Consider the following 27,327-nt stretch of genomic DNA (forward strand, 5'->3'; position numbering starts at 1 on the left):
ATTCCTTTGTCTATTTGTGTGTGTTGCAAGGTCAGCATAACCGGGAAAGATCAGGTGTAAAAGAACAGGACAGTTTGCAGTCACTGAGATGTCGCATGTTTCTGCATCTCACAGTTAACAGAGGTTATTGTTACTAGAGAATATTGTTAAATATGCGGCTCAGAAAGTAAAACTAACAAATGGGGGGTTTGTAGATAAATTTAACTCCAGATACGCAAGGTGCTCGGCTTTCTCAGCATGTTTCGCCTATTGTGAACTAAAGTGCGAAATACTCCGTCCTTGAACCTCTTGCTAGGTCAGCTTTCTGTTTAGCTGTCGTTGGCACAGTGCAATAGCTTTTTTTCCACTTCTTTCATACCAATGTTAAACACCGAAACTTTACTATTCTCATAATTTTTCTACGGTACGCGTTCTGGAACAATAGTAGGCTGGAATATAGCGCACAGGAGTTTTGGTCCTTGGTCATAAGGAGCAGATCCGGTGTGATAATTCATGTTAGCGAGGCTCAGGCTAAGAATGTACACGATTCACCTCAGGATGGGAACAGTTCTTCTGCAACTGAGCCCTCCCTTGAACTGCGCACCCAATCAGAACCACTGAGGTGTACAATTAAATTGAACTGATTTGCTGCGTAAAGTTGAGTCGGAAAAGACTGAAAGGTGGTCTTTACTCGCAGAAGAGAGAGGCTTGAGAAACGCGAGGTGACGGTCATAGACTGTCAGTTTAACAACTGGGAAGTCTAAATTGAAGCACGAACAGGCTCGCGTTTGATCATGTTCACTGTTTTATCGGGAGGGATAAAGCTCTGCGGATGACGACGTATTGCTTTCCCTCATTGTCTTCATTGAAATCCTTATAGCATCGTCTCGAAACTCACTACTGCGGTATAAAGTTAAAATTATCTCAAAGTTGTCTAATAGCTCTCTGTTTTGTTCAACGAAGCTCGCTTTGCAAAGGAATTAAGTTGAAGACGACCACGACCGCGATTAACCAGCATTGTTACCAATCCTGTCTGTTTCATTTGGCTTAGGAAGAGAGGCGCAATCGTCGCAAAGCGAAACTACGCAATTAATTGAAGAATGGAATACCAGTATGCAATAAATTAAGGTGTGAATTCTCCGGTTGTCTGAAAGTGTGAAGTCTGGTTGTTGTGTGCTGGAAGCAACTCGTCAAGTAACAGATGAACCTGTAGGTGACGACGCATTTCGAAAACCCAGGTATGTGTAAGTAATCCACAGTACCTTCTAAATTCCAGCACTCATCGTTTTCAGTTTTTCCTAATCAGACATGAAATTGGTTATCACTGGTTGCTATATTTTCCATATACATCGATTTATTTCTGTTTCCCCGAGAGGAGACTTTATTCGAAATGAAACTGAGCTTGCAACTTGCTCGGACACTGTCGGAACCCTTTTATATAGGCTATATGAATGTGTCAAACGAAAGGGAGCTATATAGGAACAAAAGATTAACCTAGTAAAACTATGGTCAAAACTATGTACAAATCTGGCTCGGGAAAGGGATGATGAATAGAATCTAAAGTATATACTGTATACCGTAAATTAATTATCATAAAAATAGGAAATTCTACCCATTTAATTAAAATATAATGTCATGATTTGGGTACACGATTTGGCAGCCCATACAGTAGGTAACCCCAATCTTGCAGCTCTGCTCCAAAATAGTTGCTTAAGACGGAACTGTGTTGATTTCACGTTTGCAAACTGATGAAGGTACTGTACTGTATGTTCCCCCCATAGAATACATCGTGCTATGTTGGAAGCTTAAGCAAGTTATGTCTAACACAGAGTAAATGTAGTCTGTGCTTGTTCGGGTTCTTGACAGAAAGTAACTTGACAGGTCTAAATTTGATTTTTTTTTTAAAGAAAGTTAATTTTAAGTAACCGGACAATTTTGTGTTTAGCCGTCAAGAGCAATGCCAGAAATCTACGGTAAACTAGCCGCTGACGGTGCACTTGTAATTGTTCCTTATGGGGAAAAACCCTGTTTAAGAACACAGTCGTGTTCTTTATTGACTTCATCGGACTGCAGAAATAAAAAAATCCTACTTGAAGCGATAAATACATTTTTTTTGTCTTTGGTGTCCTAATCAAAATGAGTTGCATATTGATTTTTAGCGCTGCATGAATCTGACAAAACGATATACCCCCCACGTACTCTTTAATTTTAACTTAGTCTGTCAACATGTATTTTCTTATCGCATTGACACAATGAGCATCGATTTCATCGTGGAAGTAACAATGTGACGACTTGCTGGAATAGGGCTGGATTGCGGGCTTTTGTAGTGACATAAATTTGTAAAATACGTAAATTCCTTGAACATTTATGACACTGGAGGAAAACCGGTTGATCTGTTTTTAATCTCAAACTGAAAATTAAACTGCGTGACAGTAATCCTTAGTTTTTAAATGTACTTGAGCATAACCTTAACTGAAAAGTTTGTAAAATCTGAAAATCTATGAAGTTGTTTTCGGCCGTTAAGTGATTATAAATAAGGGCTAATAAGACCTTGTGCCGACCTGGAAAAAAAAAGTATTTGCTGGAGTCTCGTACACTGACCTCTAACGTAGGGGAATGAATGCGTAAATGTAGCAAAAACATACATACAAATAAGATGGGGAAAAAATGAAAAAAGGCATGAAGATCCAACTCATGAAAAAGACTTAAATGTTTATGTTGACATCGTTTTTATCTGCTAGGTGTTGTAATAAAACATAATATTAGGATATACAGATGAAAATGGAGAATTTAAAATCAAAGGATGCTGTGTTAAAATTGTACTATGTGCTGTTGGACTCATTGTGTATGTTAACGTCAACCGTAATCAGAACTCCCTACTCTTGAAGTTATCACCAGAGCTGTCCATGTGCAGATAACTGCACCTGGGAGTGATTAACTGGCTGAACAATCATGGAAGTGTGCTTGATGCCCTGGGAATCAATAAAAGGTAGTTTGTAACAAAGAATGCCTAAGATGGAAAATACCTGAATGGAGTGAAGGACTTTACAAGTGGCACAACACTGTAAGAGCAAGATAGCATTGTTGAAATGAATGGTGGATGTGTTTAATGAGTTTGGATTGGTTTAATTATTTTCAGTGCTGCTTTGCATTACATGCTAGGTAAGAACTGAAACAAAAAGGGAGAAAAACTCAAAGTTTAATTAAAGGAGAGCCGCTCTGACAAATATAGGCAGCTGATGACTGTTTTGTGCAAAAAACAGGCTGATAATACCTCTGCTGCTGCTTTTGTTTTATGTGTGTAGAAGTGGGTGGTACCCGGAAAGTCTTTGTTAAAGTGCACACTTTTAAAAAGCCATTCCATTAATGGTTACTGTTAATGCAGGCTGTGCTACTGATCTGTAAAGAGGTTCCAATTTAGAAGAAGAAAACATGGTCAAGGGACTTTGTTTTAATAAAACAAATAGAGGAGAAGCAGATATGAGCGGTGTTTCTGTGATGGTTAGACCCTTATATGACCAATAAAAACACATGAGCCTCAAGGGTGGGATTAATGGTGAGCTGAACTCCTAAACTTCTTGTTGTGAGGAAAGCAAGAAATGGATAGCAGCTATTATTGCTGAGAGCTAAAGAAAAGCAAATCTACCGTTGGTGCCTAGAGCCCCTTGAAAGCTGCTTTGTTTTCCCAAGATTGAGCTGAACATCCAGCTATCAATCTCGCTAATACTGCATGATGGTCCAGACAGATGAGAGAGACGGCCATAGAGGATTTTAACATGGTGAACTACATCATTATCCTGATTACTGTCTGCACTGGAGTGAGAATTTAATTTGTTTCAACTTGCCAGATCGCTGACTAGGAGAGACAGATAAATTGTAAACGCCAGAGGCCCAAGAATGGAGCCCAGAGGAACATCAAAATCCTTGAAGTAATTTCAGCCTCTGCTGTTAACACACTTTCACTTCCTAGCTTGCCTGTTCACAAGGCGTTCTCATTTTAAATACCAGTGTTACATCGCAGATGTACTGTATGAATCTTTTCTTTTGCTGATTTTGTTTTTTACAATGGACTCAACATGCCTGCACTGTACCACTTTTATCTGCAATGAAATATTCTTGTGCCACTTTACATCTGTGAGAACGGATATGAGCAACAAAAGTGATTTGGAAAATACTCCTAACTAGGGTGTATTATATGCTAAATCTTATTTATACCGAAGGTCAAAACTTGGACAACACTTGGCTTCAATGGACTTAAATAAACATTTTAAATAAGGACATCAATCCCAATCACAGAAAATGTCAATAAAAATACAGAACAAAGAATCATACTAGGGTTTCAATAGGAAATGTGATTCACTGTCAGAATAAAACCATTATTTTAATGGTAGGGTAGTGTATGACCTTGCTGATGATTGACAAACCTGGCAGCATTGATACTTACATTTGATACAAAATTGATACAAAAAGGTTCTGCCTTCGGACAAATTGCTGTTGGCTGTTTCTTCCACTTTTTCTGTGTGGCTGTAGCCAGCTGGGAAATGCTTCCAGCTTTGGGCGTCTCACATTGACGGTCCCACAAATGTTATTTTGGACTCCTGGAGAAAAGGCGTACCATAGTCTTGACACCATTTTCTTGAAGTTCACTTTTCATCTTGGCACTGCGTATCCTTACATTGTCCTGGTGGAAAATGGAAAATGGCTTGACCAAGTCAACAGTTCACTTTCCTTGACATCTCCACATGTTATCTTCCATTATGTCTGTCAAGGGCAAATTACAATCAGTGGTGAGTAAAACACTCCACAGATCTGTGCTTCCACATCATCTGCCACCTTTTCTGGCCTGCAGAAGGTGGAGCTTTAGTCTGTTCGCTGTCTACTGATGCTGTTTGCATCGTTCACTGTTCTTGCATTAAGTAACAATCAAGTCTTTTTGAGTGGTAGTTAATACAGATCCTTAATCAACTTGACAATTGTAATTCATCTTCAATACCAAACCAAACGCTGAGCACCTGACGTTTTTTAGAAATCATATGACTTGAACTCAGTATTTAAAGCACATCCTGTTTCATTTTCATTGCCGTTCGGTATATGTGTCGGCAGGAATGATGAGATGCAAGCAGTGATTCTTGGGTTTTTTTTTCTCTTGACAAGTGTAGTTTACAGTTTGCTGTCCTATTGTTGTGAAAAAGGAGCCATAACATCATATCTCTTTACACCATAGAAAACATGTTTTAATGAATTCAAACCATTCATACGTACTGTATTATTCTCACAAGACTGAACATTCAACCATTATTACAAGGAACATAATCTGTTGAGCATCTGCTTTTCCAGTCAACAACTACAATATCCAGTTTAGATTGTCCTCATGCAATTAAAATGAACTTTACTTGTATATCCCAGAAAGAAGTATTTGTCAGTTACACTGTTTACATTGAAATTAAAGATTCATCAGCAGTTTGCTGCAAAAGGCTCAGGAATTGCTTGTAAACATCTGAATTGCCTTAAAGTGCCAATTTGTTCAAGTGTAACCTGTTACCATAGCAATGGGTAAGAGTTTTTATTATTCTTTAAAAAACTACCTTTTTATAAACCAAGGGTGTTTCAAAGCTGAACTCTTCAATGCAAAGCGCATGAATCTTTTTAATAACTAATATTACAGTACATTTGTATGATAGTGACGCTGCTATTCTTGAACACTTTGAATGCCGTCCCTTTCTCTGTGAAAAGTTTATCACCTTTCTTGTCTCAACCCTCCTATATTACTGTACTGAAGTAAAGACCATAAGAGCAAAGCACACTTTTTGTCAGTTTACGGCTGTGGAACAACTAGAACTAATGTTGCATAGCTGAATCTAAATTTAGGGAGCTGTCACTGCCAGTATGTACAGTAAATATTAACCAGAATGAAAATACTGGTTATAAGTTTTATGAAGATAAGGTTATGAAGTGAATGGGAGAAAAGATTAGCATTTTGTTAATTGGCACACACTGCTTAATGTATATTTCAGAACGTAATGTACTTTCTCTTCTACCAAAGTAGATACTGTTCCATTTGTGATGAAGTCTACTAAGTGGGTATTTTAAGGTTAAATATAATGCATAGCCACTGTTTCAGTTTAATTCAGGGTAGTCAGAAAATTATTTCTTTTACATTTATGTATTATGTAATATAACTCTGAGTGTCCAATTGGATAGTATTAACCAAAAGCTGTGCTCCATGCCTTAAATCAATAAAGCCTAAATATTTCATTGCTTTGTCTAATAACTGATTACACATTTTTGTAAAGAAAAGGTCTTGGTAAAGAGCAGTTACAAACATAGAATCCTTTTTTAGTATTATTCTTTAACAGTCACCAAGGATTTAATGGTGATACAGGTTGAATGATTCAAAACCCATCCCTGCAACAGCTTATTAAACAGCTGCACATTCGTGTTGAACTTCACACCTGTGTGCAATTGAAAATTAAAGAGGACTCCTTTGATACTAATAGTCTTAAGAGGCTGGTGAGCAGGATTAAATATGAGGCTATTATGTTGGGTACTTTTGCAAGTTATATGCATATTTGTGTGTTTTCAATGCTTATTCAGTACTTTTTCATAAATGTGGATTAGGCAAACTTCATTGCTCTTTGACAATTAATTTAATTTCAGTCTGAATGATGCTCTGGATTCTTTGGTTTTCCATGTATTTGTAGGGCCAGCCAGCGAGTTAATCTTGTTTAATCTTAATAAATATGAAATTGATTATAAACATTTTTGTTAGATAATTTCTAGACACTTGGGAACTATCCGCAACTCTAAAGTTCCAGCCATTTCCACATCAACCGATTAAAAATATGCTAGCCAGACATTTGCTCTGATTTTCTGAAAATAAATGGAAAATCAATGCCTATTTCCAAACGAATTTTGACCTAAATGATTTAAATCCACTTTGTAAATAAATTTTGACTTTTATTTTATTTTTATCATAAAAATAGAAGAGAGAGTTTTCTGCTTTCTTTTTGAATTACTTTGATAGACCTGAAATGTAAATGTACAGTAATTACTTATCTAGCATATACTTACAACAGCATTATTTACATTTTTTCACTAAATGTTGGATTCCTTTCACAGTGTCCTGCTTTACAAATCCCAGGCAATGAGCTTTTTTGAAAAGTTGTTTATTTCCTTGAATGTTCTTTTAAAATGCCATAACTTGACCCGCTGTCCAAGGAAGGGCATAAATGTTGTAATAACTCCAGCTGTAATGTATAGCTTTGAAGCTGCAGACCAAACACCTCTTTTTCCATCTGAGTAATAAATTAATAAAACAGGGGCTCAGACTTGTATGTCTGTCTAACTCATTTTTTGGTGCAATAAGGAAAAAAGAAAAGTATCAGTATATCTTAACCAAATATGGCCACCGTTTAGTTTATAGCTGTATCTATGCTGTTCTTGTAGGGGTTTTATTTATTTGAATTGTCCTTAATTAATTTGCTGCATGGTAGTGTGGCAGATAGCTCTGCAGCCTCCCATCTTTGGGGTCCTGAGCTCATTGTCACCTGTGTGGAGTTTGCCTGTTCTACACAAACTCATATAGGATCTGGGCACCTCGTCCCTCCCAAAGACATGATGGCTAGTGAGCTGATATCTCCTCTGATATAATGGCGTCTTGCTTTATTTTCTGTACTTCCAGTTTAGGCTCCTGACTGCTGCAACTCTTAACAGGAGTACATACTATTCTAATATAAAGTAGCACAGTCTGATGAATGTCCCAAATTCCTGAAATAAATGCCATTTGATACCTTAACCAAGCATTTGTGGTATTTCTCTGCTTCATTCATAATGTATTTTAGGTGCTGAGTTGTAAGATATCATACACTGGTATTCTGAGATCTGGTCTCTCTCCATTGAAGAGATACTTCTAAGGTTTATCAAGCCACACAGAGATTACACCAAATCCTTTAAAATTCTATAGTAAAGCTACTTCGGAGGGAATTACATATCAGTAAGGAAATCTTCGCAGACGTTGAAACCTCTTTTGTGCTGAGTGGTAGACTTAAGCTAAGAGAACTAAAAGCATCCTTATTCTAATGCACTTCATGTGGATGGTTGGCTGAAAATAAGATTAATCCTTTTTGAATTACCTGTGTAGCCAAATGGTTAATACCAGTATTTTTTTCCAATATGTGTTTTGATTGATAAGGCAGGCTTCCTGTTTCAGGTCTGTTTAAAAACTGACCTGTTTGGTTGTTTTTTTAGGAAGTATATAGTCCATGCTGAAATAATAGCTGAAGATATTTCTGTCCTAACAAATGCTGTTGACTGAATTAATCTGATATCTGTCTAAAGACGTAGCTGCTATATTAACTAATCAGAAGAATGCGGAACATGCAGTGCTGAAATTAAACATTTTCTTTTTTTCAGAAGGAGTTTGAAAAACATTCCAGCAGCTCATCACTTTCTAATTGTTGTGCTAATTTGTGGCAGTGGCTCCATTCCTGCAATTATTACAGAGAAAATTTCAGTGCAGATGAGTAATACAGTGAGACTGATTATTTTTTCTTTCAATTACTCTGCAGCTAAAGAATTGTGGCTCTGGGAAAATCATTCCTCCTCCTTATTCTTGTGCTCAAAAAACAGTGATTCTCAACATCCAGTCCCTGGAAATCTCCTAGCCAGCTTGTGTGAGGTTTCATTAACTATTCTACATTGCAAGGAAAACAGCTTGACAATTCTTATATTTATTTAATGTATGTTGTAAAATCCTCCTCACTGCTCACAGTATGTTTATGCTGAGTTCCATGAGCTCTGCTCTGGAATTGAATGGGCATACAAAGTTAAGACTCCACTCCTACCTTGTCAGAAAGGTCTCATAACGTGGTCATAATTTAATTATCTGATTTGTTAAAACATGATCACGCTTCTTGCTTGTTGAATCCTCTTTATAAATCTGATCTGGTAATACTAATACCACATTGGTTGGTATTTTTTGGCTAGTTTACCATTTCTACAGTGCACGTGTTTAAAAGGTCTGTGTGCTAAAATGAGTGCTGAGTAGAAAATAAAGAAACCAAAAATGTACCATTTTCACTACGAATGGGTAGAACAATGCTTATTTTAAAATGACAGATTCCAAATATTCATTTGATCTGCGATGAAAGTGTAGCTCTTGTGAAGAAAGGAAATGTAGAGAGGTGTTTCAGAACTGTTCATTAGATGTACAAGATGGTTCTTCCAGCTAAAATTGAACTATTAAATGAGTTAAAGCTTGTTACCCAGCATATTTGAAAGGCCCATCTCAAACACGTAGGCAACTACAATGGTGTTGTTCTGGGTGAGTCATTTCCTTGATAAAATTAAGAAGTCTTTTCAGGAGAAATGGTCAAAGAGTACTGTTAAGAGGCAGCGGATTCGTTGTTTGCAGTTTTTGCAACAAATTGGAAATGGCTTCCCTTATCGAGGAGGTTCAGCTGTCCAGAAATATTGTGGCGCAGTGCTATGAAAGAATGGCTGAGGATTTGGTTGGAGAAACTGGAGAAAAGGCATACATATGTGTTTTCCCTTTTCTCTTCTCTTCAGTTTGCTGAATTGGCTGATGGGGTCAACACACTGCAGTTTTGCATATTTATTAGAGTGATGTTTGGAGACATGACTGCCTAAGAGGAACTGCTCAGAATCTAAGCTTTGGATTGGGTAAAATAAAAAAATGCAACACAGTTATAGACTTGTGACCATACTGGGCAAACATTCGTTGCTTGCCACAAATGGGTCCATTGCACGTTGTAAAACCGATTACATGTTTTCTGCCTGTCTTAATTATCACTGTTTAATGAATCATCAGGCTTGGTGCTGTAAAATATTATGGCTATTCCGCTTAAGCTTGTGTGTTTAATTCAGGCCAGACGTCTGCAGAGACAACTCTTTCATTCTCAATTGTGAGAAAATAAAGCAGGACATAGGCCTTTTAGTTGCTCAATGACGTAATCTGGTTCAGCAGAGAAAAAATTCTATAGAGATTTCTTGATCTATTACCTTAAATACAGGAGTTCCTTGTATTAAAAGATGTGAAATACAGGCAGTTGATAAAGATGAACTGTGGCTGTAAGAGGTAGCCTTTTTAAATGATATCGCAGCTCTGTTAAATGAACCAGTTTAAGAGCTGCAAGGAAAAAACAAAAATGTTGTTGGCACGATTAGCTCTGAGCTCCTTTGAACAAAAAGTTAAATTGCCATCTTCACAGCTGCAGCAACAAACTGAAATTTCATCATGGACACATCTGCAGTCAAGAGAGAACTTTTAACTTTGCAAAACAACATCAATATTTTATCCACGGTGTTTGGAGGAAGCATCTGGAACCTTTATCTTAAAGAAATTTTGATCAAATGAACAGTGGTCTTGACACCTTTGTGAATCTGCGTTCTGTCAATTTCTGTGAAAGTCATTAAATTCAAGTACCAGTTATCTCTAACAGATGACCACTTGGATGCGTGCTTGTGTCTAGGAATTAGCAGCTACTGTCCTGATTATGCAGTTACACCATGCAGTGCAAGTCACTATATCATTAAAGTAAAATATTTTTAGGTAACATCAATAATGGCGTCTGCACACATGATCAATCTCCATGTACAGTACAGTAGGTACAAAATGTATGTCTAAATAAAAAATACAGACATTTTCAGTCTTTACACATTGGTGTAAAGAAGTGTTTTGGGGGCATTTTTGTTATTTTTATGTATAAGCTGACATTAACCCTCTGCAGTGCCATATGTTTATGTGGTGAAAGAGTGTGTGTGCTGATGGACCGTGTTGAGCTGACTGTGAACTGGGAAAACTTCATCATGCTTTTTCCTGATACAGAGGTAGAGCAGAGTTCTAGTGGAAGGCTGGGTTAAGAAGCCGTTCTTATCTGTGGATGTTTGCAGATGCAGGCTTAAGAACACAAATCAGTGCAAGGACCGTTGAACTGTCCACTAGCCAGCAGACACACTGTAGAATTTGTTCTTCTTGCTCCCACCATGATTACAGTCAGGGTTTCGTTCAGAAATGCCTAATGCCAAAAGCATTGCAAATTTGGAGAATGTTATTACATAAGTTTTAGTTTCTCCTTTTGAGACTTTTTGCCAAACCTTATTGACTTCTGGTGTTTTTCAGCTCAAGGGTCGAAACCACATACAGTATCAAATAATATATCTTTATAAAAAAGAATATTAGCAAAGGCTCAAAGTAAAAATTCTTGATGTTGCCTTTACAGAAAATCAGAGTGGATCAGTACATGAATTTTACTTAAACAGGCCTGTGTACACGCATCATGGGATTTTGTTTCTGTTGCCTCTACTTGTCGGATCCAATCTATAGGGACATTCATTACACTCTTTCATGCTTTCATCACCATGTTATTCAGATTCAGCTGTACTTCTCCTCTTAAATGTTTAGTACTATTTTATCACTATATCAGATTCATGCTTCTTGCCTAATTAAGACTTGGAGTGTAAAAGCTTGTGCTTTTTTTTTTTCTATTTAAGTAAAAAACATGACTGAATTACAAAATGCTCTAGCGAAAAGGTATTCTCTGGTGGATGCTCAAGTATAATAGTGTAGAGTGGATGGTGAAAACAATTTGTAGGTGTTTTTAAACAACACACAGGATGTGAATGGTGTATCCTGAATAGAAGAAGGTTTGATGTACTAATCAGTGCATGCAGTTGTCCAAGTCTAGTATAACTTATTAAATACAGGCCCTGTCCCACAGTTTTTGTTTGATGGATTTGTTTGATACACTAACCCGATATTGGGGTGTCTCTCTCTTTCTCCTCAGGTCCCCAGGAATTATTAGGAGAATGATGATTCCAGGCTCGCTGCAGAAGCATGTCATGGTACTGGAGTGGCGCTGCTGTTGTTAAATGGTTTTGTCTCATGGTCCTGTCGGAGTGGACCGCCTTGAGCTTGCACTGCTGGGTTTTAGCTGTTGCCACTGCCTCTGGCCAGCATGAGAGCGCTGGCCCCATGGACTGGCTCCTGTCTGAAAAGGGTCCTTTCCACCAGTCACAGGAGTATGCCGAGTTCATCGAAAGATACCGGCAGGGATTCACCACCAGATACAAGATATACAGGTATGTACCGTGCTGTGCCAGGAAATATCTACCTCGTGCATGTATCCTGCGTTGCCAGGGATCGTCTTTCTCATGTGCCGTGTTGGGATCTGAGGTTTGTTTTTGCTTATGGTTGGGAATAATTGCTGATCGACAGTCAAACAATATGGTACCAAATTGGTGCCCTCCTTAATTATTTGTTGGAACTCAGGTTTGCACTGAGGACAAAAATGCAAATATCTTCTAAAATGTTATTTAAAATATTATAATTTGTGAAGAAAATGCTGCCTGCACAGCTTTTCATTATGAACTGTGTTATTCCTGGAGGGTATGTTCTCAACTATTTTACTGGGCATAATTAAAAGATTAAGTATGTTGCACCCGATTAGAAGTTTAATTAGTTTAAAGGACAAGAATGGAGTGTAGACCTAAAGGGACTGAGGTTGCCAGACACTCAAGGAACACACACACACAAAATAATTATTTTCCTAAGCTCAAAAAATGACTTCATATTTCTTTATGAATGGGAAACAAAACTTTTTCCCTATATCTGTAGGTTCATACTCAATCTCTGGGAATTGAAAAGCTGCAACAAAAAAAAAACACAGTAAAAATGTCAGAATGTTGCTGAATCTTTCCCAGGATTTATTGAGGGTTTCAAGGTTCACTAACATTGCTGAGGAACCTCATGTAGTGTGGAAATAAATCAGTCAAAATCTGTAATGTCATGTCAGACTACAGATCCAAGCTTTAGTGAGGACTGGACTCTATTAAAAAAAAAAGTAGAGCCATTATTTATTGACAAAAAATGTCCACTTCATTTTGACTAATCCCTTGTCCTGATTTCAGCTATTCTTTGCACTCCGACAATATGATATACTGTATAATCATGCCCCTTCAGGGTATCCCCAAGTTTAAAAAGCTGATCTGTTCACAGTCCCATCCTTTCATCATTTTCTGCTGCTGTTCTGAAAGCTAAGTGCCCTCTATACAACTGAAATCTAAGCCTGTGGGGAAAAATACAAATCAGTTGATCTCTTCCATCGCAAACCAGACGTTCACCCTAAGAAACCAGACAGGAAGTGGTTTTGAAACCTTAGTTCCATCTACCACTATTTTATTCATAACTCCATAAAAGTCATGCTGCAATATAAGTAGGCCGTAATTAAAAGGGAGCTTTCCTACTGGTAAGCTGTAGACATACTGTATATACCCCCTATATACTGTATAGTAGGTCTATATTCTGTCACCCCACAACTTACAAATTAGACTGTTAATCTGTCAGGTTCCCTTAATCATAATTTCTTTTGGCAAATGGACATCTTTAGCAAAGGACAGAGCCTTCAGAACCTTCAGCTGTAATAGAACAAATCTGTGGGAAGCTGACTTGGAGTGATGTACTGTATGTTGTCTCTTTAAAAAGCTGACTTTTAGTTATTTTGAAAATACTGTCCCAGTTAATTAGTCATAAAGAGTAGACATTTCTACAGCTATTTAAGAATGCCGAACAAACCCTGCTAAAATTCCCATGGATATAAATGTGTATTTCAAAATGGTTCTCACTGTGACAAACACCTGGAACAATGCAGATGCTTGGCTCGAGATGGATATAAAAAATGTTTTATGATCTTTTAAATTAATCAGCCACGGAGTGCAAATGTCTAACAAACATTTAACTTACCTTAATTTATCTGGTCCCTCAGAACACCCCAAATTAGCCAGACTTGTGTCTTCCTCATAAAAACATTATATTCTGATCAGTCTTCCAGCTCTAGGTTTCATTATACTGGGTAACGGAACATTAATTTGCCGAATGAAACAAGTTGCGGCTCTGTAAAAAGGCTACTTCATTGCAATGACCTCAAATTGAGCTATCTGTAGTTGTCATAATTAAGAATTAAATTTTTAATTATGTGCATTCATCTTAGGAGTGTAAAAGGAACATGTTCTGCTGGTAATTTGCTTAATGTAATGATGTTAAAAGGACAGTTTTGTTTTAATTAAAAAGTAAGATTTTATGAGATAAAAGGACACTTACGCATTTATGAACTTCGGAGTTTTGATCAGATTGATAAAAAAAATTGAAAAATGCAGGTACGTACCTTCAAAAACTCTTGATACTAAAGCTCAAAAAGTTGTGAATTCTATGCAAACGAAAGGACTTGTACAACAAAGCAGGCTGTACTATAAATAGCAGCTATTATATTAGTCAGACCGGGAATCAACACCCCCACTTTCCAAACCATCTGTGTTGCAAAACGGGCTGCTTCACTGCATCTTCTCTAAGCGGTATCTCCTAGAGGGGGAAAAATATTACGCTTCACAGGATTTGAAAGTTTTGTACAAGCCTGACTTTTTGAAATTGCGTGATAAGAAGTGTTATTCAATTTTAGTTATGCCTTCCATCAGAAAATGAATGCCCAGTAAAACAAGCAAAGATGCATCTAATTTTGGGACCAAGGCTCGTTGGCATAGAGACTTGCTCTACTGCTTTACTACTGTATATTGAAGAGCTTGCAAAAGAGTGTATTAGAGTATGTCAAGGACTTCTGTTCTCATATAGAGCTTTATGTTGAAAACTATTATTCGAACAAGAAGGTAGCAATGTAAAGACTTTTGAAGATGTTTTAGACCACGGCTTTCGATTCTCTTCTTTGTGAGCTTAAGTATTTGGGGGAATGTCATTCTAGCTGAGTTCAATTCATACAATCAGCTGTTAACTGAATCTTTGCTCACGAGGTATTGTACTGTACTGTATATAGACAGGATCTTTGACTACTAATTAACTACAGCCAGCAGCCATATCACCCTGCAACTCACAACTGGCAACCCACAGAAGCTAAGCAGGTGTGAGCCTGGTCAGTACCTGGATGGGAGACCTCCTGGGAAAAACTAAGGTTGCTGCTGGAAGAGGCGTTAGTGGGGCCAGCAGGGGGCGCTCACCCTGCGGCTCATGTGGGTCCTAATGCCCCAGTGTAGTGACGGGGACACTATACTGTAAACAGGCGCCGTCCTTCGGATGAGACGTAAAACCGAGGTCCTGACTCTCTGTGGTCATTAAAAATCCCAGGGTGTTTCTCGAAAAGAGTAGGGGTGTAAACCCATCGGCTGTTATCAATCATGGCCTCCTAACAATCCCCCTCTGTGAATTGGCTTCATTACTCAGCTCTCCTCCCCACTGATAGCTGATGTGTGGTGAGCGTTCTGGCGCACTATGGCTGCACATTGGTGGTGGTGGAGGGGAGTCCCCATTACCTGTTAAGTGCTTTGAGTGGAGTGTCCAGAAAAAGCGCTATATAAGTGTAAGCAATTATTATTATTATTATTATTATTACTAATCGTGTAAAACTGGACAAATAAGGGTGTCTCTCAGGACAGGCTTGGAGATCACTGTTCTGCTGTGGACTATTTTGGAAAGAACCAGGATCCTTGTCAAAGACTGCTTGTTACTAGGCAAAATAACAAGCAAATGCATTGAATGTTTTTAGATCTTAGACAAATGTGGAGGGGGGAGGAATGATTCACATTTCCCTACTTTAATTGTGTCCATAAAATGTGCATGTGCAGTGCAAATGTTTTTCATCATTTCAAAAAGCTTCAAAAAGACGAATGTTTCAGTCATTTTTCTGAGTCCTGTGCTGACTTCAAGGACACCCTGAATTGGTCAGTAGACGTTCCTCAGACTCTCCTAAGAGGTGTTGAATGCTCCCACTGCCTGTCCACATTTGTTATGGAGCAAAGCATCTCATTTAAATTGATCTGCCATTGAGTGCTATTGTGACATCCTTGAAAGTTCCCAAAAGAGCTTTTTTTATTTTTTGGGTAGTCTTCAGACTCAGTAGCTGTGGATGTCATGCCCATAGCTGCAGGGATAGAGTGTTGCTAGTTCATCTTCTGCCTCCAGGACAGAGCCTGGAGGCTGTGGTACAATCCAGACACAGCCATTTTCTGGAAATACCAGGATAAGGTGGTGGGCAATAAATAAATTGTATTTTCTTTAATTCTGGCACATTTTTTTGCTTCTTTCTGCAATTGAATTCCAGTCTCTTTGACAACTGACAGGTTTAAGACTGAGCTGAAAAATAATCATAATTGGCAAAGCTACCACAGAGGAAAAAAACTGTTAATGAGCTATAAATTAGAGCTTCCTAACACTTATAATCAAAGTCTTTTAATGGCTTTTTTAAAACGCTTTTGTAATCAACATCACAAAGTGTCACACGCATAAAAGTAGCTTCAGAGAAGAGTTCCTTGATTATTATTTTTTCAATACCCCTAACAACGTCTATGTTGAAGCTTAACTGTAGCAGATCTTTTGAAATAACATCAAATTGCAGGGTGTCTTTTTAGAACACATTGCTGTTTATGATCCAAAGCAGTGTTTGGAAAAGGAAGGCGACCTTTTAGCTCGCTGATTTTCTCATGAAAGTGAAAATGACAAGCGTATCGGCAGAGGATGTGTGCAACCCTACTTTAAATTTATTTTCTTACTCTCGCAAAACTGAATCGTTTTTTTTTCCTCTTGAAATGAAATACACTGGCTCAGTTACAGCAAGAAAGATTTCTTTAATGGCCGTGATAAGTTGGAAAGAGCATATTTATGGCTGGAGAAAGGATAACATGTTCTATGACCCCAGAGAGGAAAAGAGGATTTTCTTTGTGCAGTTTGGATTGCATCTCTGGGTGAAATGCAGCTCCAAAATTTTGACCTGATATCCTCTCTGAAAGCTGCCAAAGGTTTTGCTGTCAGTGTTATCGCTAGGAAATAAACAGAATAAACAGTTTAATGATAGCATGTTAGGTTAAGTGACCAGAAGGCTGTTCTATTCTGAATTCAAGGTTCAGCGTGCGTAATGGCCTATAATATCAGGCAAACCATTACAAAACCCTAAAGTGAAGAGAACAAGAGGTGGCGTGTTTTACAGAAGTTAAAATTAAATATATGGTTCATGTTTTTTTCATTCTTCAGCTCTTTTAAATATTTAATAATAACAGTTCCAGCTGGTAACCATTTAATGAGCTTCAGTAGATTTTTGAAATGAGGAATTTATTGAAAATGTTATGTGAAGGGAAGTGCACTGGGAAGTGAATAAAGGAATGTAGAGTGTTGGGATAATCTTATTACTTACTATACAGTACATGCATGTTTTGAGGGGAAAAAAAAGGTTATGGACTTTGGACATTTGAGCATAAATTGCGAACATTTTCATTAATGGATCGCTCAGGAGGGATAGTGATAAGCAACAAAGTCATTTCACAGTAAGTGTTAGCACTAAATCACCCCTTTGGTGCGGTGACTGTTGTGATTGAACCTGTTGAAGGTTAAACCTGGTGAAAATGCTAAAAGAAAAGCACAGAAAGGTACCAATATACGCTGCTTGTCCAGAGAATGATGCGTTTGTGCTATCAGTATGTCAGAACAGTGGTAGACTTGGGTGGCCAGCAGTGGACCAACTCTTCTTTAGGAATGAAACGAGTTTTTGTCTAGTTCGTCCCAGTGGATGTCAGCAAGTGTAGCTTTCTCTTTAGCAGAGAATTGCAGTGGAGTACTTCCATATGTGAGTATATCTGGACGTTTGGCTCTTGTTTCTGCATGTCCTTTGGGGGCTTGAGTTTGTAGTTCATAAAAGCTTAAGTATGTCATTATCTTTTCTGTGAAGTCTCTCAATCAGGAGCTATGCATCAACACACAGTAAATCATAACCTGGATTAAGAGCTGGCAAAGCCTACAAGCTACTTATTTAATTAATACTTAGTGAAGAAGGTAAGAGTAAATTATCCCTGTGTTTGTAAGGCCAATTACTTTTGCTGAGGCCAGATGGAAGAACTGCAGAATTGTCAGCGCCTTGCGATGTCCTGTTGTTTAAAGGTCAATTTACAGGTTTTTCATTTCAGTGCTCTGGAATTGGCCTGTTACTTTCATTCTTATTTCTTAGGTGGAGTTTATAGGATGGCATATAAATATCATGATAGAGTCACATTGACATTTCTGTTGTTCTAGTGGTCAATGTTGTTTCTTCCTAAACAAAGTAGTATTTTTTTATACTAATGCCTTAATCAAAGGATTGTGCGTTCATGGGTCTGAAAGTCTTGGATGTCATTTATGGGATGTCAAACTGGAATGTAGATATGAGGACATTGACTATGCTTTTTCATTAACATGCCTTCAAGTAACATTACTAGCAATCTGGGTAAAGCTCTGACTGTCACAAGGGTATTTATTTCTAAACCAAATTGAGGGAAGTTCTCCTAGAAATTTATTTCCAAAATTCACTGTCTATTAAGTCTAGTTAGAAAGAGCAATCTAGATAAGATTACAGTCCAGTGCAGTAATCTTCCCAACACCTTTTCCCATCTAAAATTGAGAATGTCTCCATTCAGACTGTATCTTGCAAAAAACATTTTACATCTGAACTGGCAAGATGTTAAAGATGATTGGCTTTACTTATCAACCTAGCAAATGTGTCAACAACACTTTGACTGTTGATGTTCCTACCATCTGTAAGTGTTCTCAGATAAGGCATCTTGGGGTCATTTTTCACCTGAGGTTTAAAGGCTCACATCATTGTAAAGGTATCTTTTGTTGTCCACCTTTCTAACATTCTGCATATCCGTATGCATCTTTGCTAGTCTGATGCAGAAAAGGGAATTAAGGTAGTTGAAGCATGTTCCGAGCTCAGCTGCCCAAATTTTACCCAAAGCTGAAGAGCATAAGGATATGTATATCACCTGTTTTTGCTGCACTTCATGTTTCAGAATAAAATGCAGATTAGGGATTTGGAAGGTTTTCCTCCGGTCTGCATCCGTAAACTGTTAACTGCCTTTAGACATACATGTTATTTGCACTCTTTGGACCTTCATTCAGATTTCCAATCCAAGGCTCTGAAGAGTGTTGTGTTGCTGCAGGACTGTGGAATGACCTCCTAGCCTATACAAGATCTTGCAAGTCAGTCAGCACTTTCAAATCCTGTCTTAAGACTCACTTTTATACTCTAGCGTCTCATTCTGTTTAATTAGGATGTTTAATTCTGTTTAATTTTAATTTTGTGTATACCTGTTTTTAGTTTGTTGTTTTTTTTGTGCAGCACTTTGAGATGATGTACTATAGAAACTAAAAGTTTTTTGTCTATATCTTTGCAGACACTTAGAATCACAGCTGTCACAATAGTTTTGGGTTTTGCTGAAAATGGTCTGCTTAAAACTAAATTGTAGTTTTTCGAACATCGTCCTTTTATTGATTCTGTTACTATTTTAAATAGATTTTTAATAACCATTTTCCAGTATTTGTTTTTGAAAGGTTTAAAATTACATAATAACCTTAAGTAACAGAGAAATTATTTTAGTTTTTTTCCTTCAAGATTTTTTCTCCTGTTTTTTACTCTGTGCCATTAGCAGGTATTTTCAGTTTTTAGGAGATAATGATGTAGCTGGCACTTGTATGAAAGGGTTTTTGAGAATTTTCCTGTTGTGCTGAGAGATCCCTTGTTAATTGCTTATTGCTTGACAAGAGTGTTGAGGTGATATGATTAGCACTTATTCTGAGGTTGTCTTTTCTTCAATTGTCTTCTTATATAAAAGGTGCATTGCTAAAGTGGTTCTCATTCAGCTAAATTAAACCCTTGCTGTGAATCCTACTACCAGTGACTATTAGAAAAGAGACTATGCTGTCCTCATTCAAGTCCAAACTAAAGGCCTGTATAGCTTTCCTTTAAACTTTTACTAATGACTAACTACCAGCGTTCCAAGTAGTCATCCCTTTCAGTAAACCACGTGTGCTTACCACACAATAACAAAACAAAATACATTATTTCAAGAAGTTGGATACCTTTAGCCCCTCAGGATGATGGACTGCAGTTTATCTATCCATTTTCTAACTGCTTTTTCCAATTCAGGATTGCAGGGGAGCTGGAGCCTATCCCAGCAAGCAATGGGCACAAGACAGGTTACACCCTGCACGGGATGCCAGTCCATCAAAGGCACACACAGACAGACACACTAACACCATGGCTAGTTTTCCCAGAAGCCAAGTAACTTACAAGCATGTTTTTAGACAGTGGGGGAGCACCTGGAGGAAACCCACGCAAACCAGGGCAGAACATACAAACTCCACACAGATAGCACCCCAGGTCCCAGGTTGAACCCAGGGGTCCCAGCACTGTAAGGCAGCAGTGCTAACCACTGCACCTCACTGTAATTCATTATCAAACTAAAACACTGTTAAATGGATCAAATACGACTGCAGAATTTGTAAGGAAACACCTGATAATACACATAATTGTGTTTTGGCCTTTAAAAGACACTTTAGGGTGTAGCTGGCTAATTCATCAAATGAAAGTCACTTCTATTGCTTGAGTACCATATGCCAACGTGAAAAGAGAGACACACTGAAATCACTGTAAACTGATATTTAAAAACAATTGACAGCTTAGCATGAAAGACACCTTTGTACCATGTCAAGAGAGTTGGAGGCACAATGTGACCAGAGGGGTATTTGTTACGATTACTGCAACGTTTTGATCTATAATGATACCTCTGACACCTACATTTAGCTTCAGAGCCTTAGGTCATTTTCATTTAGTTTAAACCTGCTTCTGGTTTTACTTTTTTACTCTATTTTCCTGCACTGCTGAGATTGTAAGGTGCATTGCAACGCAATTTGCTGTAAAAAGGGTTCTAAGAATAGTTTCATTTCACTGTGTTTCAAAGCCCTGAAATGTGGTAGCATTAGCGATTAGCTTGATGCGGCTTGTGAAAATAGTTTTTTAATATTTTCCAGATTTAAAGACAAACAGGTTAAAGAGAAATATTCAGTTTTTTTAACTGTTAAACGTTCTTTAAAAATCACTAATTAGCCTACACTTCTAGTTGCACTGTTATTTTGTAGTTTTAAAGTCTTCAAGATAAAACAATCACTAAGTCTTGGTGCTATTAAAAAGATGCCAGCGCTATCCCTCTTTGAGTTAAATTAGGTAAATAATTCCTGTTCTTGCACGTCTTGCTACATTGACTGCTAATTAGGGTAAATTACTGCAGTCTGCTTACAAAGAAAACATTGTTTTGCTTAAAAAACATCTTATCTCCAAGTACCAGGCAGAATGAGACACTGCATTTGTTTTACCAAGCCCTTCTAAGTTATTCATCCATTTGTCTTTCAAAACTTCTTTCAGTGTTTTGGTTGGACCAATGTTCAGCACTCACACATTCGGGTTTTATTCAAATCGGATTGCGTTGGAATTCTTTTTAAACTTCTTCTTCAAATTTTTTTTAATGACTTTCTATGGAGAACTGTTTGGAAATGTGGAATTTTCTGCTCCATCACCAGCAGCTGTAGTCTGCTGTAGTAGTGGTCCGGGTGTTTGTGGTTTTGCAGACCTGTTGGCAGGTACGGTTGACTGGCAGTAATCTGCACGCTTGCTCCCTGCCTGAGACCTCTTGCTCTTGTGTTCCAGGGAGTTTGGTCGCTGGAAAGTCAACAGCCTGGCGGTGGAGAGAAGGGACTTCCTGGGTTCCAGCTTGCCCCTCACTCCGGAATTCTTCAGCAGCATCCGGCTGTTAGGGCGGAGACCTACCCTGCAGCAGATAACGGAAAACCTCATCAAGAAGTATGGGACTCACTTCCTTCTCTCAGCAACACTTGGAGGTAATGGGAGGTTCTTGCTTTCCACATAAAGTTCGACTTTAACACAAGTTGAATTTTGTATACTTGTGTTGTCTGGGGGCGGTGGCTCTGTAGCTAAGGATCTGCACCTGTGGCTGGAAGGTTGCCGGTTCGTGTCCTGTGGCCGGCAGAGGAATCCTACTCCACTGGGGCCCCTGAGAAAGGCCCTTAACCCCAACTGCTCCAGGGGCGCCGTATAAATGGCTGACCCTGCGGTCCGACCCCCCAGCTTCTCTCCCTGTCTGTGTGTCTCATGAAGAGGAAGTTGGGGTATGCGAAAAGACAAATTCCTAATACAAGTTGAATATGGCCAATAAAGTGATCTTATCTTATCTTGTTACTGGAGTAAAACCCATTCACATTACGTCCCCCCCCCCCCCTTACAAAACAGGTTGTTGTATTTTACTTGTGTTTTATCCATCCATGATGGGGAGGGGGCCTGTTCTGGCATGCAGCTGGCGCAGGGCAGGGTGCATCCAGGACAGCAGGCCAGTTCATCCTGAATAGTGAGTAGTCAAACCACAAGTCCCATTATGCCTTGTGATGTCCGCCAGCTGCCCGGTTCTTGCTCTTGAGGACCAGTTCTGTCACACTGCTCCAAGATCTTCCTCCGGACTGGAACTGGGGTGCGCGTAGCTCCTGCAGCAGCTTAGACCCCTCACTGAAGATGTGGAAAAGCTGCTCCCTGGTCCAGTTGCAGGAGGTGATGACAAACAGCCCATCCTGCCTCCAGCCGATGAACGCAGGGCTTTCGCATACCGTATTGTTCCCTAGGCTGTGCTGTCCAGATTCATCGCAGTGTAGAGAGTTGTGGAAACGGCACAGAGGATTATAGGATGTGATTCACCATCAATCGGTGAGATCCACACCATCTGCTGTCACATTAAATCCCAATCTATCATTCAGGATCCCAACCATCCCGGACACAAACTGTTCCCCCGCACTATTAAAGCAAGGTCGATTAAACTCAAGAACAGCTTCTACTGCAGTACGCAAACTCAACAGCTAACTGCAGGGCCTCAATACACATTTGCACAGTGCACTTTTTCAATGGTCTACCATGTTTTTTTTTCTCACTCCTACATATTTATTGTCCCACAACATATTTATGTTCCATCTGTTATCATTTATTATGTTTGAAATGTACTGTCTACATTATGTGGTGTCGACTGTTGTACTTTGTATGTCCCGAGAGATCAGCACGACTAAGAATGCCAATGTACATGTTCATATAGCGATAAACTACTCTACCCTCTACTCTCACAAACACAGATATGCACACACTCACACCTAGGGCCAGTTTTAGTAGAAGCCGATTGACCTACAGCACCAATACATGTATGTTTTTTCTACACAGATAGCACCCCAAATCTTGAATTTAACCCAGGGCCACAGCACTGCGAGGTAGAAATGCTCACCACTCTTCCAACATACAGCCCACCTTTCTGTTAAGTATATGAAAAACGTCTATACAAAACCTACAGTAAGTCTGTAGGGCATTTGTGAAAACTGGTCATTTTAAATAAATGCATTATTTTTATCAGTTGATTTTTTGTTTCATTTAATTTCCATCACACATTTTTAAGTACAAGAGGAATGCACACATGCAGCACAGGCAATATAAGAAACACTTTTGTCCTGACCGAACATGTTCAGATTTGGCATTTATACAACCTGAAAGGAGGCCCTTCAAGCTGTTACACCTTTTTGAAGCATTTTGACACAACTTGAAAATGAGGGAGGTTTGTATTGCCTTTCTTAAAGTAGAATGCAAATTTACCGATTGAACTGTGCATTACAGGTGAATATTTTTTGAAGGTTTCTTGCTGAGACACTACGTTCCCATTAAAGACAACTTCAGCATTTTTAACAGAATACCATTTTACCTCCTATTTTACAGTGCATTATGGTAATATTTGAGAAAAGGATGTGTAGAAAGCACAACACTAGAATATTGAACATAATATACAGTATACATCTAAATATTTGCCCTGTGCACATTTGAATATTTATTGGAGCTACTCTGAAGACAATTGTCCAGGTGTAAAAAAGCAAACAAAGGGACAGTAAAAATTGGGTCTTAAAATTTCTGTACAGCCTCTACACCTGCTGTACAGTCTATTTCCTTTTAGGAATGTATTTGAATGACATGTTTCTAAAACATTAACCTAGTTAACAATGTGTCTAAAGCCTAGATATTGTGGTGCGCAAAGCAGATAAAGGCTTCTGGTCCTTTTACAAATGTAATGTAGAGAGAAAAAGCAATTCGAACATTCTGAAATTCACTCACATTTAAAAGATGTATTGCTGCGATAAAGGCAGAAAAGGAGAAAAAAGCTCTTTCCTTTAAAATGATGTGCTTGTAGACTGTAAATACCTGGGAAACAAGATTTCAGCTGATAAAAACAAGCTTTCAGATTTACTTTAACAAAAAAAAACAAGTATGCTGCCAGAGAGGATATCTTTAACTTGTAGACAATAGCCTTGATTATGAGATCCCTTCAATATTCTTGGGGGACCTGTGATTTTACTGTCTCTTCTCTATCATATTAAGGTGTTGTGATAAGAAAAAAAGAATTCAGGCTATTTTTCAAGCAGTGATTAAATCTGTGATCGCAGATACAGTTGCTTAGCCTCCTGAGACACCATGCAAGTAGTTTTCTCTTCTTAACTGCCACCTTTTTAGATTGAACTGGCATGTATAGTGTTGAATGGGGAACTGTTACAGCCCATATGACTGTTCCTCCCACACTGTTAGCAAGTTGTGTTTGAACTTTAAAAATAGCATGCTAGTTTGATTTTTTTCTGTTTTATTATGTTTTTTATCATCATTTGTTCCAGTGATAGAAATTCTGGTGTCTTCCTTATGTATTATAAACCTGCATTTTATACTGTAAGACAGATATACAGGTTCCACTTTCAAAATAGACTAATTATATTTATTTAGAATGTGAAATTTCAGTGTATCGCAAAGATCTAGATGTCGCACGCATTTCATATGCATTTCATTTCGGAAAAGAGATTTCTGTTGTGCTTTCATCTATACACTTTGTATTCTGTCATGATATAGCTAACCGAATTTCCTCCAGAGGGTTTCATAGTAAATGATGGTACAAGATGGTACATCTTGATCACCCAGCGATTTTGCATTTGCAGCAGTTTTTAAAAACTTTTGTTGTGTGTTATAAAAATAAAACATCGGGTGGGGGGAATATTCAAAACGTTCAAAAAAGACCTGCATTGCTCTTTTCTTCTCTTGCTCTCTGTTGTGAAGCTGGAGTGCCTGCTGCCAGCAGCTTCTGAGAACAAGTTGTCAGATGAATTTTTCTCCCAGTCATTTCCTGTTTTGCACATTTGATCTGACAAAATGCACATGGAGTTTCCTTAAAACAAAGTTGGACAATACAATGCATCTGAGTTTTACATCTGTGGAAGTCTGTCAAGGCCATTAAACAAAAAAAAAAAGGGCACAAAAGCATCTTTCGAACTTGTGCATAAAAGCTGATCTCCATTATACCTGAGAATATGCACAAGGGCTTAGTCTTCATGACTCAGTGGTTTTCTACAAGGCATTTACTTCTCTGAGGAATTAAGTTTTTTTTTAAATAACTTTTTAGTTCAGCTTGACATATAATGCAATTATGGGTGATTGCACAAACCCTCCCTGTACCCATTTACCATTATTGTGGAAAGAGATAAGATGTTTGATTTGCAAGTTTTCATTAAAAACCTGAAGGCATTGCAAAGTATTTTGTTCTTTTGGAATAGAAAAGTGATGCTGTAGTATTTTGGTGAAAGGTTTTTTCAATCAACATTTTAACCATTGCATGCATAATTTTAACCATTGCATGCATAAGGCTCCTTGAGGTGTCTGGACCCCATTAGTCTGCTAACACATTTCTGGGACCTTTCACTAAAGGTGTTGTTCTGGTCCAGTGCTGCTCCCCTCAGCAAGCATGCTGCCCTGGAAATGCAGAGTGCTTCTCTTGGATATTAGCAATTTTGCTGACACTCAACCTTCCCTCTAGGCAACTTACTTGACATAACATAATGCTTTTTGTAAGCAGTGTTAAAGCACTTTTGAAAACAAAAACTGGCCAAATGCATATTTTGTCTTCTATTCTTTTGCGTTGAATCTTTAACACTAGGATACTCCGTTATCTATCGAAAACATCATCCCCTGGTCCCACGAAACAGTCATCGTATCTGAAGCGGCATCATTCCTAAAAAAAAGATTTCACAACTTTTAATTTCAGGGTCCAGAATGTTTTATCTCCACCATCACATTTCTATACAATATCATTCCCCATCGGAAATGGGGAAACTTTATCCCACTATCTGAATTGGTTCTTACCCTGAGTGCATTCTTTCAATAATCTTTTCACCCACTAGCTCTGTAGAATCTCTGTGGGTACCAGATTGGGATCACATTGTGCTGTTATCTCTTTGAACAATGTAGAAGAACAGTTCTTTATATTCCAGTATTCCAGTATTCCTCCTATACTGGAATAGATGCTTCAAATAATACAGCGATGACTGTGTTGGCGCTATCATCAGCGTATTGCAAACCTACTGATTCACACAGTGTTCTCCCTAACAGTTCCTTTTTATAGAATTGGCCTTCAGTTGGAGCCTTTTTTCAGACACACCAATCATCTCATTGCACTGACTAATCTCCACAGCCACCATCCATAACTGATACTTTTTTTTCTGAAACAAAAGGTCGCTGTATCGTCTGCAAATGGATAATCCCACAGCACACATATACTTGGCCCCTCTGGCTGTTTCAAGATCACCCAAAGGGCACCGTGCTTGTCCAGTAATCTCATTTAGTGCTCTGCTTGCAGAAAGTGCCCTGCTATTTACATCCGCAAAACAGGAAGGAGGCTACCTGACCATTATAGGGAATGTCAGAGCTGTGAGGGATCAAAAATCTCTCCAAGCTGATGGCTGCTTATTTTAACTCTCCAGAACATGATTACAATGATCGTTCTGCCTGCACTATTTCACAGGGATTCAAAGACTCCTATAGCAAAAATCCCCTAAATTATCCTTAAACGTTGTTCACACATTCTTCTAATCTATTTTCATATCTCCCCAGCCATTCACAGACTGCGGTCTTGCACACTTCCCTCAGAATTTATTGCCCAGATTTCCATCTCTTTAACTACCTTTTCCCTTCCCCCACCCAATCTCACATTTTCAATCTTTTTACCTTCCCGACTCCACTCCTTTTTCTTTCTGTCCTCTCCCCTACACGCCTGATGAAGGCTTCGCAGCTGAAAAGGTTTTTGGTCGTTTCCAGAATGAAAACTGAATTAACCTCTATATGTTCCTTTGAAGCTCACGCGCTACTGCAGCTCCCCACTCTAACCTCTAGAAGAAATTGCAGGCAGCAAGTTATTTTAATTAAGAAAAGGAGTAACCAACTGTCTAATGGTGGATACTGGGATCCTTTGAAAAATTTGAGACATAATGCCAGTTCTCTGTACCATTGTCTCTAAATCTTTTAAGCAATACCATTTTTCATGTGGGTCTTAGCTCAGACCCAGTCACTGTTGTCAGGCACAGGCTTTTTTTTTTACTCTTAACGTATAAAGAATTTTGAGCAT

General features: G+C 38.4%; 1 protein-coding gene across 1 annotated transcript in view; it reads left to right on the forward strand.

Annotated features, from left to right (window-relative positions):
* The first annotated feature begins 495 nt into the window (after positions 1-495).
* LOC148651894 (BMP/retinoic acid-inducible neural-specific protein 3-like) overlaps positions 496-27,327 on the forward strand; it is a 49,539-nt gene continuing 22,707 nt past the window's right edge. The window contains exons 1-3 of the mRNA XM_088598176.1: positions 496-1,217; positions 11,784-12,078; positions 21,507-21,697. Coding sequence (XP_088454302.1) covers positions 11,834-12,078; positions 21,507-21,697 — 436 coding nt within the window. The 5' untranslated portion in view covers positions 496-1,217; positions 11,784-11,833. The remainder of the gene's footprint in view (positions 1,218-11,783; positions 12,079-21,506; positions 21,698-27,327) is intronic.

Source organism: Lepisosteus platostomus, chromosome 11 (assembly GCF_059453375.1).
Source record: "Lepisosteus platostomus isolate fLepPlt1 chromosome 11, fLepPlt1.hap1, whole genome shotgun sequence".
Classification (NCBI taxonomy): Eukaryota; Metazoa; Chordata; class Actinopteri; order Semionotiformes; family Lepisosteidae; genus Lepisosteus; species Lepisosteus platostomus.